Raw genomic sequence first — 24,910 nt, 5'->3', positions numbered from 1 at the left:
ACTTCAGTGCTCTGCTGCTTGCATGCTCACCAACACGGTACCCATTCCCATGCACACTTCACCACAGTTCTCCAGAAGCTCCACTGGCTCCTTGTACCTCAACGCATCCATTTTAAAGCCGTCCTCCTCACCCACAAAGCCCTGTACAGCCAGGCTCCTTGCTAATTCCAACCTGCTCCATCACTACACTCCTTCCCATACCCTCTGCTCCTCATGCTGCTGACATCTCTGTCTCCACCTCTCAGAACCGAGCACCGGACCTGGGCTGACAGAGCTTTCTACATATCTGCTACATAATATACTCCTTAAGTATACTACATCTCTTAGTTTTAATCTTTAAAAGTATGCAATTCCTCTTTTTGGCTGTAGTTTGTAGAAGTCTCATTGTAAAGTTTCGTTGAGTCACATGCAAAGTGCTTGAATACAATTTATTATTTTTATGGTTTCCCTTTTTATTGTGGTATAAAAGTGTATTTCTAAAAAAAGAATAAATGTGCTCTGCGCACACAACAGAAACACTTTGCTTAAAACTACCCCTAATAATGCAACAGAAAAACTTCCTCTCTAATTGGCTCATGAATTTTGTTGAGGTTTTGGGTGTGGTTGGTAAAACGACACTGAGGGCTTGCCTTTTTTCAGAAGAACAATGGACAGGATTGGTTAAACTCATTCAAATGCAGGACTCATTCCTGTCATACCAAAGCCAGGTGTTACTTTCAGAAATGGAAAACCTTGAATTTGCCAACATGACACCTAAGGGAGAAATATTTTGCAAACAGTACGCCCGGGTTTTGCACACATACCAAACATTGGCGCTGTGCTCTGAGTCACTGGTGATGAAGGCTAGCTGATGGTGTCATTCAGGTTGGTTGACTTTGCCTCCACTCACTTACCCTGTACTCGACATGTTACTGTCACTATAATCTCATAAACATTATGAAAATTGATATTATAAAATGCATATACACTCGTGTGTTTTAAAAATGAATAAAACATGGTCAGTGTCCTTATTATCCTATCCATCCATTTTACTGGACAGCTGTAGCCTCTCTCAGGTGGGCACAAGCAACACAGCTTGGACTAGTCGCCAATCAGTCCAAGCAGTCGCCTCATTCAAATGCAGGACTCATTCCTGTCATACCAAAGCCAGGTGTTACTTTCAGAAATGGAAAACCTTGAATTTGCCAACATGACACCTAAGGGAGAAATATTTTGCAAACAGTACGCCCGGGTTTTGCACACATACCAACCATTGGCGCTGTGCTCTGAGTCACTGGTGATGAAGGCTAGCTGATGGTGTCATTCAGGTTGGTTGACTTTGCCTCCACTCACTTACCCTGTACTCGACATGTTACTGTCACTATAATCTCATAAACATTATGAAAATTGATATTATAAAATGCATATACACTCGTGTGTTTTAAAAATGAATAAAACATGGTCAATGTCCTTATTATCCTATCCATCCATTTTACTGGACAGCTGTAGCCTCTCTCAGGTGGGCACAAGCAACACAGCTTGGACTAGTCGCCAATCAGTCTTAGGTAACATATTGAGATTTACACATTGAGAGAGAGAGAGAGAGAGAGAGAGAGAGAGAGAGAGAGAGAGAGAGAGAGAGAGAGAGAGAGAGAGAGAGAGAGAGAGAGTTACCTGATTTCTGACTTTCAGTGGGTCAGTGGGGTTTATGTTGCTTGGAAAAGGACAAAACATGCAACAGGTTCCAACACGCCTGTCAAGGAATGTCTACCTCACTCGGGACGCTAGAGTTCTGTAAAGTTGGAACAATCTTTTTACAATATAAACTTGTATAATTTTGCCAAAGAACAACAACTTTTTCTTAAATGCATGTCATATTTTTATAATGTAGGTACTTGAGTAGTTTAGAATGGGTTTCAGTATAGTTCTATGCTTCTGGCCAATCAGCTACTCCCAGACAATGTGATGTACATATGTGGGAGGAGAAACTTTACCTGGGGAGATGAGAAACACTTCCTCCTCCACCCTGTCTGTTTCAGGTGAGAGGGGAGTGTGACAGACAATAACTGCAAATATTCTGTGAAACTTTCGATCGAGGAATCTCTTCTGGTGGTGAGAAGGTAAAGTCTGCATATACTGTTGTTTTCTGTGGAAGCTAAATTTTTGTTTTCTTCACGCTTAAGCCTGGGATCCATAAATCGTAAGTTAATTTCCTGTATGTTTTTACAGAATATGATAATTCCATTTCCAAATAAATGAATAAATAATATTTAAAAACAAATCTAACAGGAAAAGCGTTGGCCATGTCTCGACTAGATGTCTCTGCTGAGGATTAAAACATAATGTAGCCACAACAGAAGGCGGAATTCACACATGCGCTCTCTCTGTCCCATTGCACTTCTATGCACTATGTTGTTACATTTGCTATAATGTTACATTTTGGGTGTTGAAGTTGATTCCATTTAACCAAAAGTGTTGTCAATTGCCCATTGCTTGGTTATACCTTCACATTGTCCACTCGCGCTGCTACTTATTCACTCACAACGTTAAGATGCTTTTTCTGGATGTGTAGTCGACGTGAAAGCTTTTACATCTTGATGTCGGAAACACCCCCGCACTTGCTGGTGCGGTGTGGTGGTGGTTTCTTCGCTCATTTATTCCTTTTTGCAAGTGGGCGGTACCGGCTGGACTGTTGAAGCTTCAGCAAATAGGCACTGCAGTATTCCATCAAATACGAAATAATATTGTTTATAAAATAGGATTCTTAATTGATGTTTCCGACGAAAAAATAGGTGAATTTCAGACACGCCAAATCATATCTTCTGGAGGGTTTGGTTTTGTATTTGCCAGTATTCCTGTATTTATTTACTTTAAGATAATATTTATGAACCCCCCCAACACATGAATGAATGAATGAATGAATGAATGAATGAATGAATGAATGAATGAATTAATTAATTAATTAATGCATGAATTAATGAAAGAATTACAAAGCTTCAAGTAGTGTTATTATTCTACTTTGTGAATAGGGCAAATTCTGCGACGATGGGAATTCTTTTTCATATTCTTTTCATTGCTACATTTCCCGATGTTATTATTATTATTATTATTATTATTATTATTATTATTATTATTATGACCATCACTATTTTTCAACGTTAGTTGTTTGGCAGCATTGTATTGTGATTGGTGGCACCCTATCTATGTGTGTCTAAGCAACAACCCAGGCGGTTACAAACCTGTGAGCACACACACAGATTACGCACGACAGTTGAGGAATAGATCTGGTTGGGGTCTTTACCGTAAAGCTAAGAAGCTGATATGCGTAATGGAATGCCAAATGGTTGGGGGTTTAATTTTCCAAGAAACGGAGGATACTGGTAAGAACGCTTTTTTTTTTTTTTTTTTTGCCTCGTTTAATATTTGTGCGTGTGTCGTCACACACGTTTGTGTTAATACGCGTGTACATGTGATTTGTTAGTTTTAGGTAACTCATTATAGTTCCATCTATCTTGAGGACTCATCAACACCATCAACACTAATACTGAACAGATGCGCCTATCAACCGGTGCCCCGCATGCATTATGCCTTACAAATATATACATTTATTTAGGGTAACATTATTGTGTTTGACAAAATCCAGATGCCCTGGAAACGTTTGTGATAAAATATGAAGCCAACCTTTATTCATTTGAGAGTGCGGGTCAATGTTTAATTTGATCTACAGTGGGATCATGCGCGCACATACGCACTCGCCTATTTACAGCTACAATTTTAGGTATAGTATCAACACTTTCGGTGATCAGTTTCTATGCGTCGTTTTAATCAAGGTGTCTACTCAGCACTTGTGAAAGTACACTCATTTGAATAAGTGTTTTTATTTGCATACTACATCGTCCCCGCAACCCTCTCTGGACAAGTGGTATAGAAAATGAAAATAATATATATATATATATATAGAAAATATATCGTCCTGCGTATGATGTACTAAAGCTCAATGCTGTATAGTGTTTGTAACCAGTGTTGTGCAAGCTATTTCCAAAATTATTACAAATACATATGATATTACATCTTAGCAATTTGCTTCATTTGCTTTCTTCGCAATAATACCATCTGTGTAGACTTCAGGGGTCTCAAACTCAATTTACCTGGGGGCAACTGGAGTTAGAGTCGGGGTTGAGGCTGGGCTGCATTGGGTTTTGCTAGGCTTGGATAAAAACTTTCAATGTTATCGAATGCAAGAAAAATAATTATCAAACATTAATACATAAATGAAATAATAATGAAAACAATAATAATACAGCAGATATAGAAAACTGAAGAAACCACATATAGTTGCTGACTAGTTCGGGGGGGCATCAAGAAGATGGATGCCTCCCTCCTGGACAAACTAGTGAGGAAGGTGGGTTCTGTTATGGGTGCAGAGCTACCTGATCTAACGTCTGTGGATGTGGCCAGGCTGCTGTCTATCAAGGACAACCCCGTCCACCCACTTTACAACACCGTCACCGAGCGGAGGAGTAACTTCAGTGACAGGCTGTTGACACCATCTTGCTTCACGGAAAGGCCGAATACATCATTTCTCCCCCATGCTGTGAGACTTTTTAACTTGACGCGGGGTATAGGAGTGCGTTCACGGTCATGATCTTGGGTTGGCCAATGAATAATGTCTGTCTAATCCAATATTACATTGAGTTCTTTGTATTGTATTTAACACACAAAATTCAAACACACGACCCTTCGGTTTATACTCAAATAACGTGTAAATGAAGTGGGCAACAATCACAGGTTTGATGGCAATTTGAATACATAAAGTAATGAGCTCCTCAGCCCCATTTTGCTACAGTCCACCCACTGCCATTTCCTCATTTTATACATTGCCCCAGGATCTGTACACATTTTGTGGAAGCTGAAAACAATTCAGTTGTTACCACCATTTCAGCCTATTCAACAAACATGTCAAAAGCAGCCAGATAGATAAACGAAAAAAAAAAAGCGGACTTTTCTTCCCCTTATAACACCCTTGTATAATACAAATTTATTCATATCGCCCTGAGAGAGCTTCAAAGACCCACAGTAGACAAAGATTAAATACATTCTGTGAGCTAAACCTCCAGAATAGACAAGGAAAAAACTAATTTGGGAGAAAAAACATTAACCTTGAGAGGGACCTGAGGTGAAAGAACCCTTCTTCCATGCTACAATAGATAATGAGTTGGTAATATTTATCACATGTTGCTATACAGTGGTAGCGAACACAGCATGAGTCCATTCAATGAGATGAAGTACCAGTATTGATTCTTCATAGCAACTCCTTCAGGAAAGTGGTCCACCTCAGATCTTGTTTTGTTAAGTCGGTGCTGGATCCATACGTCGACAGCAGGCATGTCCAAAATCCGGCTCCCGGCCGGATTTCATACGGCCCGCAGCTTCGATCTAATAATGGATTATTTATGGCCCGCCTGCACTGTCAAACTGAATAAAACAAAAATCATGAAACTTGAAACTGTAATTCCTCCTATTACCATAAGGTAGCAGCCCCACCCCTCTCCGCTCATTTTTGCCATGGCAATTGCAAAGAAAACACGGAAAGTTGACATTGACAGCCGTCGCTTTCAAGAGAAATGGGAATTACATGACTTCTTCACCGAAAATCAAGGCAATTGTTTGTCTAATTTGTAAAGAGACGGTTGCCTTGTTTATGGATTTCCACCTAAAGAGACACCATCAGACTAAACATGCTAACACATACGACAAGCTAACAGGGAGTGACCACGCTGATAAAGTGAAGCAGCTCCAAGCTGAACTGGGATCACAACAGCAATTCATCACGTGGGGCTGAGTCAAAAGTAAATGAAAAGTAAAAATTACTTAATATTGACAGTGACATGCGGTGAGGTTCATGACTGGGGAGGCACTGACGTCACCCCCCGCTCCCCCCCCGGTAAACCTAACCGTGTCACAAAAAAGGTTGGGGAACGCTGCTCTAGTTTGGCTTATTCATTATTGAATTTGAACTATTTTAATTAAAATCTCATCTCACCAGTCTTCACACATAAAAACACTCAAAGCACATGGAATCAAAAACTTGTTTTCGATCGTGCGTACCACTCCGTTCCGAAGTCCCATTGTTCGAATCAAACCTTTGAACTCCGGAGTTGCTCTTCCTTTACTGAATCCTCCATTGTAAAACGAAATGTAATAAAAAAAAAAAGGAAAAAAACGAATGTAAAATGAAATAAATGGACGACTTCTCCTCAGTTGTTCACTGTAAATTTGAACTGGAGGTCTCTTATTCTACAAGTAGGCGCATGAAGCATCCCGGGATCACTAGCACCCCCTGCCATAAGGCTGGAGAACCTTTTTTCTTAGCCTCCGTAAGGTATCTTTTCAAAGCCGTTTTGTTCATCCAAAGAAACACGACGTTACAGACAGATGACAAAAAACACAAGATATTATATACCGTAATTTCCGGACTATAAGTCGCGGTTTTTTTCATAGTTTGGGTGGGGGGGCGACTTATACTCAGGAGCGACTTATATATGTTTTTTTTCACAAATTTTTACTTGATCATTAAGACATCACTTAAAAGTATAGTTGACCACTTCCCATGTTATTTTTAGCATAGTTGATCACTTAACATGCTTTTATATCTTTATCTTGAACATATTCAAAACATAAAAAATAGAGAAAACATCAAATAAAGCAATTAACACTTTAAAGCACCATATCCAAGTCCACTGTCTGTTTGCTCCTCTTATATTTATTATTATTATTATTTATTTTTATTTGTTTATTTATCATTTATTCAACACTCTTATTTATTCATTGTTTATGCCTTCTTGGTTTTTTTTGTGTTGCTTGTATGGATATGTGTACTATCTCACCGAGGGATAGTGGGAACGTAATTTCAATCTCTTTGTGTGTCTTGGTATATGAAAAAAAAATCGACAATAAAGCAGACTTTGTCTTTGATAAAACAACCAAATAAACAAAACAAAAAACTACATTTAAAAAAATATATATTTTCAGACGAAACTGGATGAGGGCGCTTTAAATTTCACCGTTGGCCGTGACTCATCAACTGGGTGGGCTTAAGAAAAATGGCACCAAAAAGAAAGTCATATTTTGCAAGTTACAAACTTCAAGTTGTAAAATATGCAGCTGAAAACAGTAATCGAGCAGCAGAAAGAAAGTTTGGAGAACCGTGATGTACCAATGGATTACTATTTCAAGTGACGTGAGTGGCACCGCGCGGCGCGACCCACGTAAGGACGACCGCCATCATTAGCGGTGATCATTTCTAAGTGACACGGAGGACAAAGAGTTTAAAGGAATTAAGGATTTGGAGTGACATAGAAGGTTTGAAAAACTATTATGGCTTTTACGCACGCCCGGTCCTACTGAGTCGGGGGCCGGCGCTCGGTCGAGTGGCTGTCCGCGAACGGTGCATGGGGCTCGGACATGGCCATTACGCACGCCCGGTCCTCTGCCATGGAGCTATCGTCTCTGGAAGTCCACGCCGCCACACGCTTGGAAGTTTGTTTTGTGGAATAAAGAGCCGTTTACCAAACCTACGTCTATCCTTGTACTTTGTTAACGCTACAATATAGTTATATACTAGATCTGTGGAATAAAGGCGAGGCTGACGTCAGGGCGCACGCGCGGCGATGTTGACAAAGGACGAGGAATTTGATCGATGGATTTAATGGATTTAAAGTGCACGGATGTTTTGATAATATTATTGCTTATATTATAGTTATTTGAAATATAGTTTATCTATCGTTATATGAGCCTGTGGAATATTTTGAAGTGCAAGCGCCCTCAGCCACGCGCAGCCATTGTTGACAAAGAACGATCGATGGATTTAATGAATTGGGGTGACACCGATGGTTTTATAAACATGTTATTTATGTAATGGTTGTCCTAAATCACTCTATATGTTACGTCAGGCCCGTTCTCAGCTCCTCATTTGTGTTTGTCACGTTAGCATACCTATCGTTTAGCCTGTTGCTATCGTATCGAATGATCGATGGATTTAATGAATTGGAGTGACACCAATGGTTTTATAAACATGTTATTCATGTAATAGTTGTCCTTAATCACTCTATATGTTACATCAGGCCCGTTCTCAGCTCTTTGTTTGTGTTTGTCACGTTAGCATACCTATCGTTTAGCCTGTTGTTGCTATCGTTTAGCCTGTTGTTGCTCGTTCATGACTGTTTTTGGTGTGGGATTTTGTCGAATAAATTGCCCCCCAAATTGCGACTTATACTCCGGAGCGACTTATATATGTTTTTTTTCACTTTTGGGGCATTTTATGGCTGGTGCGACTTATACTCCGGAGCGACTTATAGTCCGGAAAATACGGTACGTCATTTTAACTACGGAAATTAGTTACCGTATTTTTCGGACTATAAGACGCGTTTTTTTTTCATAGTTTGGGTGGGGGGGGCGACTTATACTGAGGAGCGACTTATATGTGATTTTTTTTCACAAATTTTCAAAATTCCCCCCAAGAAAAGTGAAACCGCGATAAACGAACCGCGGTGTAGCAAGAGATTACTGTAATTTGAATTTCAAGTGACGTCAGCGGCGGATTTAATGATTTGGAGTGACACAGAAGGTTTGAAAAACTATTATGGCTTTTACGCACGCCCGGTCCTACTGTACGGAGCTCTCTTTGACCTCTGTGGATGGAAGTCGGGGGCCAGCGCTCAGCAGGGTGGCTGTCCGGGGACGGTGGATGGGGCTCGGACATGGCTTTTACGCACGCCCGGTCCTACTCTACGGAGCTCTCTTTCAACTCCGCGGATGGAAGTCGGGGGCTGGCGCTCGGCCGGGTGGCTGTCCGGGGACGGTGGATGGGGCTCGGACATGGCTTTTACGCACGCCCAGTCCTATTCTATGGAGCTCTCTTCCACCTCCGTGGCTAGAAGTGCCACCTCTGGGGATGGAAGTCCACGCCGCCACACGCCTGGAAGTCGACGCCGGTGCTTGGGGCCGTGTGGCGGTGAATTTATGTTATAGTTATTTGATATATTTTATTTCGTGTAGCAACTTGTATATGTTTTTATCATTACATTTCAGTAGTTGTTGGCTCGTTGAACTCTTGTTTTGTTAAATAAAGAGCCATTTACCAAATCCATGTCTTTTCTTGTGCTTTGTTAACGCTATAATATAGTTATATACTAGATCTGTGGAATAACGACGAGGCTGACATCAGGACGCACGCGCGGTGTTGATAATGGACGAGGAATTTGATCGACAGATTTAATGATTTGGGGTGACACAGATGGTTTGATCATATTATTGCTTATATAATAGTTATTTGATATCTAATTTATATATGGAATATTTTGAAGTCAAGTGCCTCAGAGGAGGCTAGACAGGAAGTTGGTTCCTCCGAGCGAATCGTCTTCGGTTTTAAAAATTCAGCGATTTTGGTTCCAAATGATACAAAACTATTGAAATTAAAAGGAAAATGACTATAATAAAAACAACTGATTTTTTCCCCCCATTTCATGATGGCAGGGGAGGCATACCTCTTCTCTGACCGCACGTCCCTGAATATTAAATATTACAAAGTGGCCATGTTAATACTGTTGATGTTATGAACCTGTAGACATGACACAAACGATTACTTCCTGAAAAATGTTGTAAATGATAAGAGCAAAATTCACTTGTTTTAAGTTTTAATAACAGACAACTTTGCATAACTTACAACCTGTTTAAAATGTTCATGAGGCAAAAATAATTTTAAACTCTTTTAAATTTAAGGTATTTCATACATTTTGTTCAATGTTATCTGACTCTTCAGATATGAATGAAAGGCAGAATTCATGTTTTTAGAGTTGTTCACATCTGCCTGAGTGGCTTATATTTGGTTGTTTTGTCATTTAAAACAATTGGGACAATGAAATTAGCATAACAGTGTGTATTTGCATGAAATGTCTGTAGTTAAAAAATGTCCCAAAAAACTATTGGCCTCCGGGCCCCTTCACTTTATCAAATCTAGCCCTCCTTGCAAAAAGTTTGGATACCCCTGGTCTACAACCTCAGATTTGGTCGTCCCGCTTCATGTGGGAGAGGAATGGGGTGGAGAGAAGAAAAGCAGTACTAAAACAGCAACCAGCATGTAGTTAACTAAATGCTAAAGTGTAAAAGTAAGTATTAAGTCAATATTTAAATATTTGTACTGCGGCTGCTGCTCTAATTTACTCGATGGATCATTTCAGAGTAGTGGAGTCGCAATAGAAAATCATTTTGAACCTTCTTGTTTATTTTATTTTCGTAGTCTCCAAAAAACCTGTTGCGTGTTGCAAACATAGGTTTTGGATGGATGTTGGCAAGATGGAAACGTGCTCAGCTAAGTAATGCAATATTTTATGAGTAAGTATCAAAACGTTTAAGTCACTAAGCAAGTGTATTGGGACGTAAGCAAGTTGGCCAGTATCAATAAAACGTTCTTTTCCTTGTCCTGATGCAGCATTTTTTACTAGCTGCAGGATTTTTATCCCAGAGATGGGAAGACCAGGAAGTAGCGCTTAGGGTGGCCGAGGTGAGATGTATACAAATGCTGAACGATAATCACTGCTTCATTAGTGGATAGAATTGGTTGTATTTTAGTGAGATTGCATACATTAAAAAGTCTTAATAATATTCTTTAGCAAGCTCAGAATTTCTCTGCCTGCGCCTCCATCAAATCAACCAAACCTGCATTACACCAAATGAACTAAACCTTGACCTTGCTTTTAGTTAATCCAAAATGTTGCCTACTTTTGATTACCAAATTGCCAGAAGCGCCAGTGTAGGTGCAATATAACAGGCTCAAATGCCTATCAAGGCCTAGTCCAGTCTACCAAATTCACAAACATGCCCCAGCATGAACATTAAGCAACACGAGCCGCCAAACACGGTAAACTAGACCAGCCCCGGCATTTTAACCCCGACTGTCTGTCTACAAAAATAGGCCACATTAACTTAATGAATTGTTAAGTAATTTTCAAATGTAAACTGGTTCCATGCAAATGTATTATGTGTACTTAATCACGCAACAAATTAATAAACTCATCCAATATTGAACCTCATGACTCATTATCAGTCATTCAGATTTGTTCTCTTCATAGAGCATTTGTCAACTACATCTCCTACCCTTTGCACACTACTGAGTAAACTCCCTTTGCCATCGATTAATTTATAGAATAATTTAGGGCTTGGAATGAGGAATGAGGCACTGCTACCTCTTTCTCATTAAGAAAATGTTAGGAAAGCAAAAAGTAAAGCCATACTTTTTATTGAGCAAATTTAATCTTGAAATGTTTTGGGCATGCTTTTCATAAGTGCATATGTGCAACACAGACTATTTATTTAAGGAATGCGAAAAGAGGAAAAGGGAGGCAAGAACACCAGCAGAGCGGGTGCCCGAGCCGACTGACGAGCCGGTTAGCGAGCTTCTGTCGTGCGTCGTGGTGGCACCTCGTTACACAGGGGATCAGGCAAACGGGAATCAGGTGGTAAGCGTGCGTGTGTTAAGGCAGACAACCAGCCAGGTGTACCGCTACAGAGTGGATCAGGCAAATGGGAATCAGGTGGCAAGCGTGCGGGTGTCAAAGCAAATGAAACAGCGTGGACTGACCGGCGAACAGCATCTATATACACGCCCTAATCAGCGCATAACAAAGGCCAGGCGGTGGCGATCAGCGCTGATTAGCATGGAGGGAACCAACGGTTCTAAGGATGTTGCAAGATATCGGCGCACTCTTACCTCTTCAGGTTGGTACCTGTTTTTCGTATTTTTCTTGTGTGCACTTTTTCATTTCAACAATGCAGGCGTTTCATATAGTCGCCAGAACCTTATCGACCTCGGCTGCAGGCACAGTTTGTCGGTTTCTGGTGATTATCACCATAAACACAACATCCCGGAGGATATAGCAAGACTGCCAGGGTCTCCGTGGATGGTCAGCCCACCCGGCAAGCGCAAGAGGCGGCGGAGAGAGAGGAAGCAGAAGTGGGGACGCCAACCGGGCCCGGCTGCTAGGCTACGTAAACAACCCCACAGGCCAGCAGTACCGGGCCTCTTCCTCTCGAACGCTAGATCCATCACCCACAAAATGGACGAGCTGGAGCTACAGATGGCCCGACGACCTTCGTGCGGAACTGCAGCATTATTTTCATCATGGGGTCGTGGCTTCACCCAATGATTCCCGAAACTGCAGTCGAGCTAGTAGGCCGCACGCTACATCGGCAGGACAAAAAACGGGACCCGGGTAAGAGCAGAGGAGGGTGTCTCTGCATTTATGTTCACAACGAGTGGTGTTGTAACAGCAGGAAGTCTAGCCCAGCAGGGCAGGAGCAGAGACGTGACACAGCCGCGCTGGAAGGAAAAATCCACCGCCGTGTCGAAAGAGTCGGGACAGTGGCAATGAGCGCCCATAGCGTGGGGCGTGCCTCTGAGCAATGTGCTTCACTGAGGACAAGCGCAGGGTAGGAAAAAATAAAAATAAAAAAGCACTATTGTCCAGGATCCGGGACAGCGGAAATGACCCCTGATCGTGCGGGGCGTGCAATGTACGTCACTGCGGACGTGACTGAATTCAAGCCTAGGAGAAGGCCGCCGTCCACGCTCACCAACCGGTGCAGAAGGAGTCGGGACACGTGAAAATATCACGTCTTTGTTCTTTTATTTACTGTAAAGCTACAATAAATGCACAGAACAGTGTGGCAATGGTCATTAAGGGGATGGGAAAGGTTTATGTAGCGTAAAAGTATTGGGGAGGGTTTAAAAAAACTTTAATATCGTGTACTCGACCACATATGCAACAGGAGATTCATGCGCAACCGTGACTCTCTTTAGTTTCGGTACGCATGTGTTAGTGTTAGTGTAATGTGATATTTCTGAAGGTGGACCGTTTGCATTGCTTGGCAAGGAAAATCCCTCTTCTAATTTCATCCTTTGAATATCTCGCTTTTTCCCTCCCTAACTCTACTACTGCTATTCTCATCTACCGCCCCTCAAAGTCACATCCGTCTTTTCTTTCTGAACTCTCTGAACTCCTCACCATCAGTCTCCTATCGCCTCCTCCTCATTGGTGACTTCAACATCCACATCGACCAGCCAACTGCCCCACTGTCGTCCGACTTCATCTCTCTTCTGGACTGCTTCCATCTCACCCAGCACATCAACTTCCCCACCCACACCAAAGGCTACACCCTGGATATAGTATGCTCCTCCTTTCCACTCACATCCAACCACCGTCCTCTCACCTTCCCACTGTCAGATCATCTCTGCATCCTCTTCTCCGCCCCTCTAGCCTCGCCTCATAATTCCACAAAACGCACCATCTCCTGCCGCAACATCAAGACTGTAAACCCAATCACGCTCTGCCAGCTTTTATCCTCTGCCCTTCCCTCCGACGCCACCCCTTCCTCCCCTGATGACCTCCCCACCATGCTCAACAACATCCTTTCTGACTCCCTTGATTCCCTAGCCCCCTGGAAAACTTCCTCTGTTACATTCACTAACTCTGCCCCCTGATAAACCCCGGAACTCCGCTCCATGAAACACACTGGCTGTCAACCTGAACGCCTCTACAAAAGAACCCGCCTCACTGTCCATGCTGAAACCTTCAAACAACACATCTCCTCCTACCGTGATGCTCTCCTTGTTGCCATATCTGCTTATGCTGTTGCTGGTTGATTGACAACCTAACAAGATGGCGGCGCGTGCACACGCAGCGGCCACTCTCTGTCCCGTTCGATGTTTTGTGAGTGTTTACTGAGTGTTTGTCCGGCAGTTTTGTGTGTGTTTTTGTGTGTGTTCGTCTCGTGTGATACGTCGTGCTACTAGTGTGGCATGTTCTGCTCAACATCGGCGGAAGTGGGTTTTATGGTGTTCTGGACTTTGGTGCGGAGAGATTAAGGGCGCTCGGACTGCTTCGTCATGGAGCGACGCCGGACTGGCTTGCTCTTCCTCCCCCGGTTGGACTGCGTCGTGAGCTCGGACCGCTCCGTCCTGGAGCATTGTTGGGATGCGTCGGCCGCGGGTCTCCGAGGCAGCGGAAGAGGGGCCAGCGCGAAGACGTCGGGCCAGGCTTGCGGCCAACCCAGCTCGCCCAGCCGTGCCTTCCATTCTCCTGGCGTACGTTCGTTCGCGGGATGACAAGATGGGTTGCGTTCGCCTGATAGGATCCACGAACCGGACAGTGCGTGCCTGCTGTGTGCTCGTGTTCACAGTGGCCTGGTTGACTGTCATCTTTCCGGACTCTGCTGTGCATCGGGAGCGGCTAGTGTGCTATCACTCTTCTATGTTCATCTTCTTGTTTTATTTTCCCTGTGTTGTTTACTTGTATGTGCGTTGTGAACTCTGTCTTGTCACCCTGGGATAGTGAGAAACGTAACTTCGATCTCTTTGTGTGTCGACATGCGGAGGAATTGACAATAAAGGAGACTTTGACTTTGACTTTTACTTCTCATCTCTCATTAATGACATCAACCTGAACCCCTGCATATTGATCTCCACCATCAACAAATTGCTCCAGCCACCGGCCACCAACCCACCCTCCTCACCCGCCCTCTGTAACTCCCTCCTTATCAACTTTAACAACAAAATCGCCCAAATCAACAGTTCTCTGACCGCCACCATCAATAACTCCTCCACCCCCACCTCCCCTGCTCTCCTGCCCCCTCCCAGACCTCCTGCCCTTCCCCTCTCTCACTGCCTTCTCCCTTGTCGACTCCTCCACCATCCTCGACATCTTCACAGCATCTAAGACAACCACCTGCTCTATCGACCCCCTTCCAATGACCTTAACTAAGGCCTGCCTCCTTGTCCTCGTCCCTCACCTCACCACCCTTTTTAATCAGTCTCTATCCCTTGGCCACTTTCCCACTGTCTATAAGCTTGCAGCCATCACCCCCTCAATAAGCCCACCCTGGACCCAGTCAACCTCTTCAACTACCGTCCCATCTCCAACCTTTCATTCCTTTCCAAAACCCTCAAACGCATTGTCTCCGTCCAACTCCACACCCATCTCCAGTCCAACAACCTCTATAAACCCTTCCAGTCCGGATTCCGCCCACTTCACAGCACCGAAACAGCTCTTGTTAAAGTCACTAACGATCTCCTAATTTCTGCAGACTCTGGTGCCCTCAACATCCTATTACTACTCGACCTTAGCGCAGCCTGTGACACTGTGAACCACTCCATCCTCCTTCAAAGGCTGTGCCAACTAGGTGTTGAGGGCACTGCACTCGACTGGCTCACCTCTTATCTCACCAACAGAAACCAGTTTGTCTCTCTCTCCGGCCACACATCCATCCTGTCCCCAGTTACACAAGGGGTCCCCCAAGGCTCAGTTCTTGGCCCCCTCCTATTTCTCTGCTACCTCTTTCCCCTTGGTAATGTCATCCGCAAACTCAATCTGCTACGCTGATGACACCCAAATCTATATACGCACCGCACCAACCAGAAACCCTCCCCTCACCCGCCTTGAAACCTGCATCTCTACGATAAAAGCATGACTGACCCACAACTTTCTCAAACTCAACAGTGACAAAACAGAGATCCTCCTCACAGGCACTAAATCCTCCCTCAATAAAACTGGATCCATCACATTCACCATTGACTCCTCAACCATCACTCCCTCCCCTCTGGCACACAACCTTGGCATTATTTTTTACCCTACACTGTCCTTCCACCCTCATGTTAGCTCAGTTGTCAAGACCTCCTACTTCCACCTCCGACGCATCGCCAAAATCCGACACTGCCTCTCTCTCCCTGCCACTGAATCCACGCCTTCATCTCATCCCGGCTTGACTACTGCAACTCCCTTCTCACTGGAAACACTGCTCACTCACTCCATAGACTTCAACTAGTCCAAAACTCTGCTGCCCTCCTCCTTACCCACACCCCGTCCTGCGAACACATCACTCCTGTTCTCCACTCTCTTCACTGGCTCCCCATCAAGCAGCGCGTCATCTTCAAGATACTCCTCCTCACCTTCAAAGCCCTTCACCATCTGGCTCCCCCTTACCTATCCGACCTCCTTATCTCCTACCGCCCCAACCGTCCCCTCCGATCCTCCACTACTTCACGTCTGACAGTCCTAAAATCTAAACTCAAATCCTTCGGTGACAGAGTCGTCTCCTGCACAGCACCCTGACTCTGGAACTCTCTCCTTTAATCTCCCCATATTTAAGTCCCGTCTAAAAACTTACCTCTTTTCTCAAGCCTATGACCTCCCCTACACGTAACTGGTGTCCTCTTCTTAACTTTATCCCATTGTCTCTTCCCCGTCCTAACCCTAACCCCCCCCCCCCGGTATGTCTTTGCCTTGTTCCCTGTAAGCGTCTTTGGGTTTTTGAAAAGCGCTATACAAATTTAATGAATTATTATTATTATTTATTAATTGACTAACATTACACCCGTGCCCGAGTCGGTGGCGCACTGGTTAGCACGTCCGCCTCACAGTTAGGAGTGTGCGGGTTGGATTCCACCTCCGACCCTCCCTGTGTGGAGTTTTTCAATGTTCTCCCCGTGCCCGCGTGGGTTTTCTTCGGGCACTCGGGTTTCCTCCCACATCCCAAAAAACATGCTTGGTCGGCCGATTGCACACTCCAAATTGCCCCTAGGTGTGAATGCGAGTGCGGATGGTTGTTCGTCTCTGTGTGCACTGCGATTGGCTGGCAGCCGGTCCAGGGTGTCCCCCGCCTACTGTCCGATGACCGCTGGGATAGGATCCAGTACGTCCGCGACCCCCGTGGGGACAAGCGGTATAGAAAATGGATGGATGGATTTTAGGCGTTGCATTTTCTGCCTACTCACATAAAATATCAAAATAAATTCAGAAAGCTAGATAAAGTTAACAAATTTTACACTGGTGGCTATGCTGCCACTTAGTCCTGTTCTGTTTATCAGAAGGATATGGGTAGGGCTGTGCAGATCAATCCAAGTATCCAAGAATTGATACTACTGTGAGTATTGGTATTGCATCAATACCAACCAGCTAGTATCAATCCTTTTAATTTATTTCTATGATTTCAGTTATTTTCAAATAATTATTGTGTCCAGTGATGGATATTGTTGTGTTTTGCTTTGTTTAAGCTTTTCTATCCACCAGCAAGCTGTTTATTATTAAGACATAAAATATATTGTCTGAGTGAAAATAGCTTGATGTTAACTGCAAGTAAAGTACTTGCAAGCAGAGTGCACAATTTTTCCTTATCTTCTCTTTCATTGCCAGTAGAAAGCCAGCGGAAAGAAAACCATAACAAAGGTAAATAAGGTTGCACTCTTTCACTTAATTGATGAATCAAATTAAAAAAAGCAAGAACAAGGTGTCTGGACTAAAGGAATTTAAAGGTGTATTCAGACCTGACAATTTGGCTCACTTTAAAAGGACTCGGGTTCGATTCTAACGCTGGTACAGACCTTTTATGCAAGTGTGAATACACACAAACAAATTCTGGTGCGGATTCAAGAACCGGACCGAGACCCACTTTTTAAAGCGGTCTTGGTTCACTTCCAAGCAGACTCTGGTGCGGTTCGCTTCAGGTGTGAATACAAACAGTGTAGATTCGAACCAACAGCACAAATATGCAGAGCAGTACTCACATGTTTTCCTCCATTTCCGGGTCTGTGCTCTGTGTGCCTCTCTGGTCATTGCTGTCTAATGGGAGCACAGATCGTGTGTCACAAGTGTGGATGCGTTTACAAAATATTCTTCACTTACAAAATGTACAGCCTGAATGGGAACCACACCAAAAGACAAAAAGCGCACTTTTGGCCCGGACCAAACAAAGTCAAAAGTCAAAGTCAAAGTCAAAGTCTCGTTTATTGTCAATTCCTCCGCATGTCAAGACACACAAAGAGATCGAAATTACGTTTCTCACTATCCCAGGGTGACATGACAGAGTTCACAACCCACATACAAGTAAACAACACAGGAAAAATAAAACAAGAAGATGAACAATAAGAGTGATAGCACGCTAGCCGCTCCCGATGCACAGCAGAGTCCGGAAAGATGACAGTCAACCAGGCCACTGTGAACACGAGACAAGCGGTCTAAAGGACTTTTCTGGTCTAAGAAAGGCAGAGATGAAGAAGACGCAGATTACGTACTACTTGTATTGTAAATTAAAACAACATTCCAGGTATGCTTCCATTGAAGACAGTATGGGGCGGTTAAAAACTCAACAAGAACGTTTAATTTGAACTTGCGTTATTTAATAAAACAAGCAATTTAAAAAATATATATTAACCTAAAAGTACTTGGTATCAGTATCAACTATACTGCCAATTTTTACTTGGTATCGATCGATATCAAAATCTCAGGTATATTGCACAGCTCTCCAATTGTGGCCCTTGTGAAGTAAAATCACTTTTTCAGGATTTGAGACTGTGTGATTGGGCTCACAGTCCGTGCAGTCCGGGCACTGGTTCGCACGTCCGCCTCCAAGTTCAGAGGGTGAACTTTTGATTCCACCTCCAGCCCTCCCTATGTGGAGTTTGCATGGTCTCCCTGTGCCTGCGTGGGCTTTCTCTGGGTACTCCGGTTTCCTCCCACATCCCTAAAAATATGAATGGTAGGCCGATTGAGCACTCCAAATTGCCCGTAATGTGTGAGTGCGGATAGTTGTTGGTCTCAGTGTGCCCTGTGATTTGCTGGCAACCGGTTCAGGTTGTCCTCCGCCTACTGCCCGATTACTGCTGGGATAGGCTGGGATAAGCTATTGGGCTTGCTTGGATGTGTTCATTCCGCACTGACTGAAGACTAGTGGTAAAATTGCCTTGCCTTATACCATTTAAAATTTATGGCTACACCAATGTACGCAATATTGAGATTAGCCAAACCTCCAATAATTCGATTGAGCATATTAATGTTGAACATGTCTGTCAAAGAAGCAGGTGTGTGTTCCCATATACGATGGTACTGACATTAATAATACAACATTTGCAAAATTAAAATAAAATCCATCCTTCTGTCTGCCTGTTTGTCCGCCCGAATAAATTGTAAAATATGCATACAAGTATTCTTTATTAAATACATATTTATATTATTTCATGAAGCCTAACCAAAAAAAAAAAACATTAACTATTGGGCCACGAATAGTTTTATGAAGTGACATTGACATGTTGACTATTGACTATTTCTTTGTCACAACATAAAACTAATCCAATATTATCTTTAGTTTCTTTGCATTGTATTTAACAAAAAAAAAAAAAAAATCAATCATATGACCCTTCGGTTTGTCCTCAAATAACGTGTAAATTTAGTGGGCAACAATTACAGGTGCATGTTCTGATGGCAATTTGAATACATTAAGCAATGAGTAGAGATGCACCGATCCGACTTTTTCAGTTTCGATACCGATGCCGTGGCTTTGCGTATCGGTCGATATCCGATACCGATCCGATATTATGGTTGACTTAACAAGCTACATACCTCTACATGTGGAAAAATAAAATTATAGCATCGGGACAAGAGAATAAACAAGTGACTTGGTCAAATACAATAATCAAGCAATGTAAACATGTCTCTACATAGTGCAATCGCACCATTCATGGCCTGGTGCTCTGAAACTTGTGCAGTCTCACCCCTTCATTAATGCTCACTTAAGCAGCAATGACAAATTCTTTGTCAAGAAGACAAGCATTTCTGTTCTGTCTGCAGTCAGTCTGTTTCGCTTGTCATTCACAGTGTTGGAAACTGTGCTGAACAATCGCTCACTTTCCACACTGGTGCAGGGGGCACAGAGATACTTTTTGGCAGTAGCAGCAAGATCAGGTAGCTGATGTTTGTTGGCTTCCCAGTAATTGTATGGGCTGTCTGATGCAGTGATGGTTTTCTCAGCTAAATATTCATTCATTTGAACTGCAGGGTTTGAGCTGCTTGCTGCACCTGCATCCTCACTCTCCTCCAGAATTTGCTCAAATGCTTCGATGAAACTGCTCTTGCTTGGAGCTGCTACTGCTTCTGCTCCAGTCTCCATCCGAGGGGCCTTCTCTGGTCACTGTGAAGCCTCCGCTGCTCCTGCTGTGCTGGTCAAGCCCCCGTCTTCAAGCTCCCTCAACAGCGCATCTTTTGCATGCTTGGTAGAGGTTTCACTTGTAAAGTATCTGAAACAGACATAGAACAGCTTCGGTGTCTATAACTTTCATATTGCCATACTTGGTATCTGTTATATAAAAGTAATAGCTCACTTCAGACCATGATATGTTGTGATTATATCACAGCTAATAGCTCACGGCCTGTTGAGTATGTTAGCTTAAAATATCTTACCTGTCCTTATATTTTGGGTCCAACAAAGTGGCCAGGGCGTATAGAGGCTCATCTTCTACTGAGTCAAAACGTTGTTTGACAGCTTGGAGCAGGATCTTTTTCATCGTTTTAATGCCAGCATCTGCCTTGTCTTCCTTGGTCAGGATGCGCTTGAGGACAGTGATGGCTGGAATGACATCAGCAGTGGAGGCGGTGGATGAGCTTATTTTCCTGGTCAGCTCTTCAAATGGTTCCAAAACAGTGCTAGTTTTCTCCAGCAAGGCCCACTGGTTAGCAGTCAGTGTTGTGGGCAGATCATAATCCACAACATAGGCACCTAGTACGCGCCTCTGTTCCAGCAGACTGTGTATCATGAATTAGGTGCTGTTCCATCTTGTTCTGACGTCTTGTTGTAAGCGTTTAGGTTGCATTTGCATCTGGAGTTGGATGTCATATAGCCGTGAATAAGCAAGTGGAGAATGTTTGAAATGTTTCACAATCTGTCGGCCGTTTGCAATCGCATCGCTCACACTTCGCTGAGACAGTAGCCCCTCGTTAACAACGAGCTGTAGTGTGTGAGCAAAACAGCCCAAGCTGCACACTCCCATCTTTTCCCTGGCCTTTTTCATATTGCTGGCATTGTCCCTGAGAATTACATGGACTTTGTTGAGCGGAATATTCCACTTATCAAGCATTGCCTTACTGGCAGTCGAAATTGTGTCACCGTTGTGTGCTCCGGGGAAGTTTTTAGCTTCCAGCACGGCACTGCGAGGGGTGTGATTCCTGTCTAACCAGTGCACAGTTAAACTCAACATAGACATGGGGCACACCTCCAAGCTCCAGATATCAGTTGTGAAGCTCATGGCATCTACATCTCTTAATTCTTGTGACAAGTGTTCGCACACTTTCTCATACATTTCTGACAGTGCGGTCTTTGAAAAATACTTGCACGATGGCAAATTGTACCGTGGCTCCAGGTGCTCAAGTAAACGTTGGAAGCCCTCGTTTTCAACAACACTCATCGGTTGTCCATCCAAAACCATGAATTCCAGCCCTTTCTCAGTAATTCTCATAGCTTTTGCGCTATTGCCTGGGAATTTCTCCCATCTTTGCAGTGCATCTGCTAACGTTAACTGCTGTGTAGGTCCACCTCCCGCTCCCTTTGATCTGCTCAACTGCTGGAACTCCTGGTGCTCCGTTGCGTGGTGTTTCTGGAGATGCTTAATTAAATTGGTAGTACTATAACTGGCAGTACTACCACCACCCCTGGCAACATTAGCTTTGCAGACATTACAAACTGCCGTCGAGCTAGTTGGCGTGTTCAGTTTAAAGCACCTCCACACAGCTGACTCTTTCGTTCGCTCCATGTTTGCGTTTGTTTAGAAAACTCTCGTGGCATGCGGCACACGTGCTGCTGACGTATGACGTAGCCCACGTCCCAATAGATTAAGGAAAGGCTCGGCTCACAGATCGGCTGCATTTTCCGATACCCGATCCATCTATTTTGTTGATATCGGGGCCGATATCCGATCCAGATATCGGATCGGTGCATCTCTAGCAATGAGTGCCGCAGCCCCATTTTGCTACAGTCCACCCACTGCCATTTCCTCATTGTATACATTGCCCCAGGATCTGTACAAATTTTGTGGAAGCTGAAAACATTTCAGTTGTTACCACCATTTCAGCCTATTCAACAAACATGTCAAAAGTAGCTAGATCGATAAACAAAATAAAATGCTGACTTTTCTTCCCCTTAACACCCTTGTATAATGCAAGTTTATTCATATCGCTCTGAGAGAGCTTGAAAGACCCACAGTTGACAAAGATTAAAAACATCCTGTGAGTTAAACCTCCAGAATAGACAAAGAAAAAACTAATTTGGAAACAAAAGCTTAAACCTTGATAGGAACCAGAGGTGGAAGAACCCCTCTTCCATGATGACCAAGCTGCAATAGATGCAGAGTTGATAATATTTATCACATGGTGCTATACAGTGGTAACGAACACAGCCTAAGAGTCCATTCAATGAGATGAAAACTTGAAAACTTTAGGAACTTCAAAAACACATGCTTAATATATAAGTGTTTAAATGGCCTCGCTCCTCCTCCTCTTATAGAATTCATCCATAAAAAAGACTGCGTACGCAGTACCAGGTCAACATCCAGAGGTGATTGTGAAACTGAATATAGAAGAACTACTTTTGGTAAGAGCGTACTCAATACTGGAATCTACTCCCTGCCTCAATTAGAGAGATCCCTTCTTTTGATGTTTTTAAAAGGTGACTGAAACAGTGGCTAAAAAGCTCACAGACTTGTAATCACTTTTAGTAAATAGTCTGCTGGGACGGTTAGAATAGTTTTTCCACAGTGTGGATATAACCTTTTATACTATTTTTTTTATCTCCCTATAATGTATTAGTCTGTCTATCTGTATGTCTGCTCCGTCAGGCTGAGTTAATGTAATGTCTAATGTCTATTTGTCTGTCTGTACTGTCTATGTTCTATGTCACGAGGACAACGGATGAAATTTAGCTTAGGCTAATTCCGACTGGTTTTACACTGGGATGTTTGTATATATGTCTATATCTTTAGTGTTCATCAAACTGGTACTGTCCTGTCTAAATAAATAAATAAAATAAAAATAAAATGAAGTACCAGTATTGATTCTTCATAGCAACTCCTTCGGGAAGGTGTTCCACCTCAGATCTTGTTTTATTAAGTCGGTGCTGGATCCATACGTCTACAGCAGGGGTGGGCAAACTTTTTGACTTGCGGGCCGAATTGGGTTCTAAATTTAGACCGGGGGCCAAACCAGGAGCAGATGGATGTAGTGTTTGTGTGAAGTAATATAAACGACCTGTAAAGGTCATTGCATAAAAGGTTTTGGCCTTGAGTAGGTAGTAAAGCATGGGTATTCAAAAAAAGTTTTTTGAAAACAAATGCATTTATTAACAGCATTAAAAAAAAAAAAAACATCCCTAAAAAACTGCTATCAGTGATGCTCATAAAATATGACACTGTTATTATGAATAACAGTCTCCATCACTTCAGTGCCAGCAGGTCAGATTAATGAAAGATGTTTATCTTATGAGATCACATCAAACGGCAAACATTCTGACCAAATATATCATCTTGAAGAATCGGTGAAAGCATACATCCAAATAAAGCAATCAAAACGGCAACACGGTGAAGGGTATCTGAAAATCAGAGCAGAGTTTTAACTCACAAACACCTGGTAACAGAGGTGAGGAAACGGGAAACACTTCCTTAAAGTAAGCCTTAAGAACTTTACAGGTTAAGATTAGTCACAAACAGGTGGTGCATCAATGTCCTTGAGTATCCTGCATTGTTTGGAAATGAGAACGGTCGCTAGTTTCAATCCCTGCTACTTGTCCAGATCATATTCAAAATGCATTTTCTTACAACAAACTTGAAAGCCTCCCCTTCATTTTCAGTGGGAACAGTGTTGTTGTTCTCCCTTTTTTTGCTAGTGTGTCATAGTCTGGAGTAAAATTTGTTGTGGCAATTCTTAGGAGAGATCCGAGGTGTTGGTCCGTTTACCTAGATCTGTGACGGGTTGATGTTGATGTTCATGTGGCTGAACGTCACGTCGCGTACGTCGAGCCAAATTGGCCACTCTTTTTAAACACTCGGCACTCAGTGTCCACCTTGCTTTTCCTTGGGCGACTCTTTTTAATGGAAGGATTCCAGGGGAAGGTTTGTGGGTGGCTTTAGCGTAAAACTGTATCCGAAAGCTCGGCGCGCAAATTACAAGAATGCTGTCGTCACAGCCCACGCTCTAAATTCGGCACTGATACAAATAGAGCGCGAGTGCGCCATTTCCATACTACTGAGTACGTAGACGCACTTGTGAGTGTGCACCGAGCTTTCTAACACGGCTTCCGGTAGTAAATGCGAAGGCGAGTGGTTCCCCATCTACTGGGGAAACGCAGTCATTGCAGGCAAAATGACCCAAAAGAAATGTGTAATAATACAATTTATTTAGGGTTGGCGGGCCGGATTAACCGGCCCGCGGGCCGTAGTTTGCCCATACCTGGTCTACAGCCTCAGATTTGGTCGTCCTGCTTCATGTGGGAGAGGAGTGGGGTGGAGAGAAGGAAAGCAGTACTAAAACAGCAACCAGCATGTAGTTAACTAAATGCTAAAGTGTAAAAGTAAGTATTAAGACAATATTTAAATATTTCGGTAGCTGCTCTAATTTACTCAACGGATCATTTCAGAGTAGTGGAGTCGGAATACAAAATGTTTTTCAACCTTTTTGTTTTTTTTATTTTCGTAGTCTCCCAAAAACCTTTTGCGTGTTGCAAACATAGGTTTTGGATGGATGTTGGCAAAATGGAAATGTGCTCAGCTAAGTAACGCAATATTTTATGAGTAAGTAACAAAACCTTTAAGTCACTAAGCAAGTGTATTGGGACGCGTGCAAGTTGGCCAGTATCAGAACAATACAATAAAACTTTCTTTTCCTTGTCTTGATGCAGCATTTTGTACTAGCTGCAGGATTTTTATCCCAGAGATGGGAAGATCGGGGAGCAGTGCTTACAGTGGCCGACGTGAGATGTATACAAATGCTGAACGATAATCTTCATTAGTGGATAGAATTGGTTGTATTTTAGTGAGATTGCAAACATTTAAAAAAAAAAAACAGTC

The 24,910-nt window shown here is 43.1% G+C and overlaps 1 protein-coding gene across 11 annotated transcripts in view; it reads left to right on the top strand.

Annotated features, from left to right (window-relative positions):
• The first annotated feature begins 1,948 nt into the window (after positions 1-1,948).
• ano1a (anoctamin 1, calcium activated chloride channel a) overlaps positions 1,949-24,910 on the top strand; it is a 195,724-nt gene continuing 172,762 nt past the window's right edge. For 2 of the 11 annotated variants that reach the window (XM_088370467.1, XM_088370466.1), the window contains exon 1: positions 3,210-3,359. In XM_088370467.1, the coding sequence (XP_088226593.1) occupies positions 3,308-3,359 (52 nt within the window). In that variant the 5' untranslated portion in view covers positions 3,210-3,307. Of the gene's footprint in view, positions 2,100-2,162; positions 2,180-3,208; positions 3,360-24,910 lie in introns of those variants that run through there. The other 9 variants (XM_088370465.1, XM_088370463.1, XM_088370472.1 and 6 more) reach the window with 7 other exon arrangements.

This window comes from Syngnathus floridae, chromosome 3, assembly GCF_059516105.1.
Source record: "Syngnathus floridae isolate MCC-2025c chromosome 3, RoL_Sflo_1.0, whole genome shotgun sequence".
In the NCBI taxonomy this organism is placed as follows: Eukaryota; Metazoa; Chordata; class Actinopteri; order Syngnathiformes; family Syngnathidae; genus Syngnathus; species Syngnathus floridae.
The sequence above is the reverse complement of the archived record's forward strand: the minus strand, read 5'-3'. Positions and strand labels throughout refer to the sequence as shown.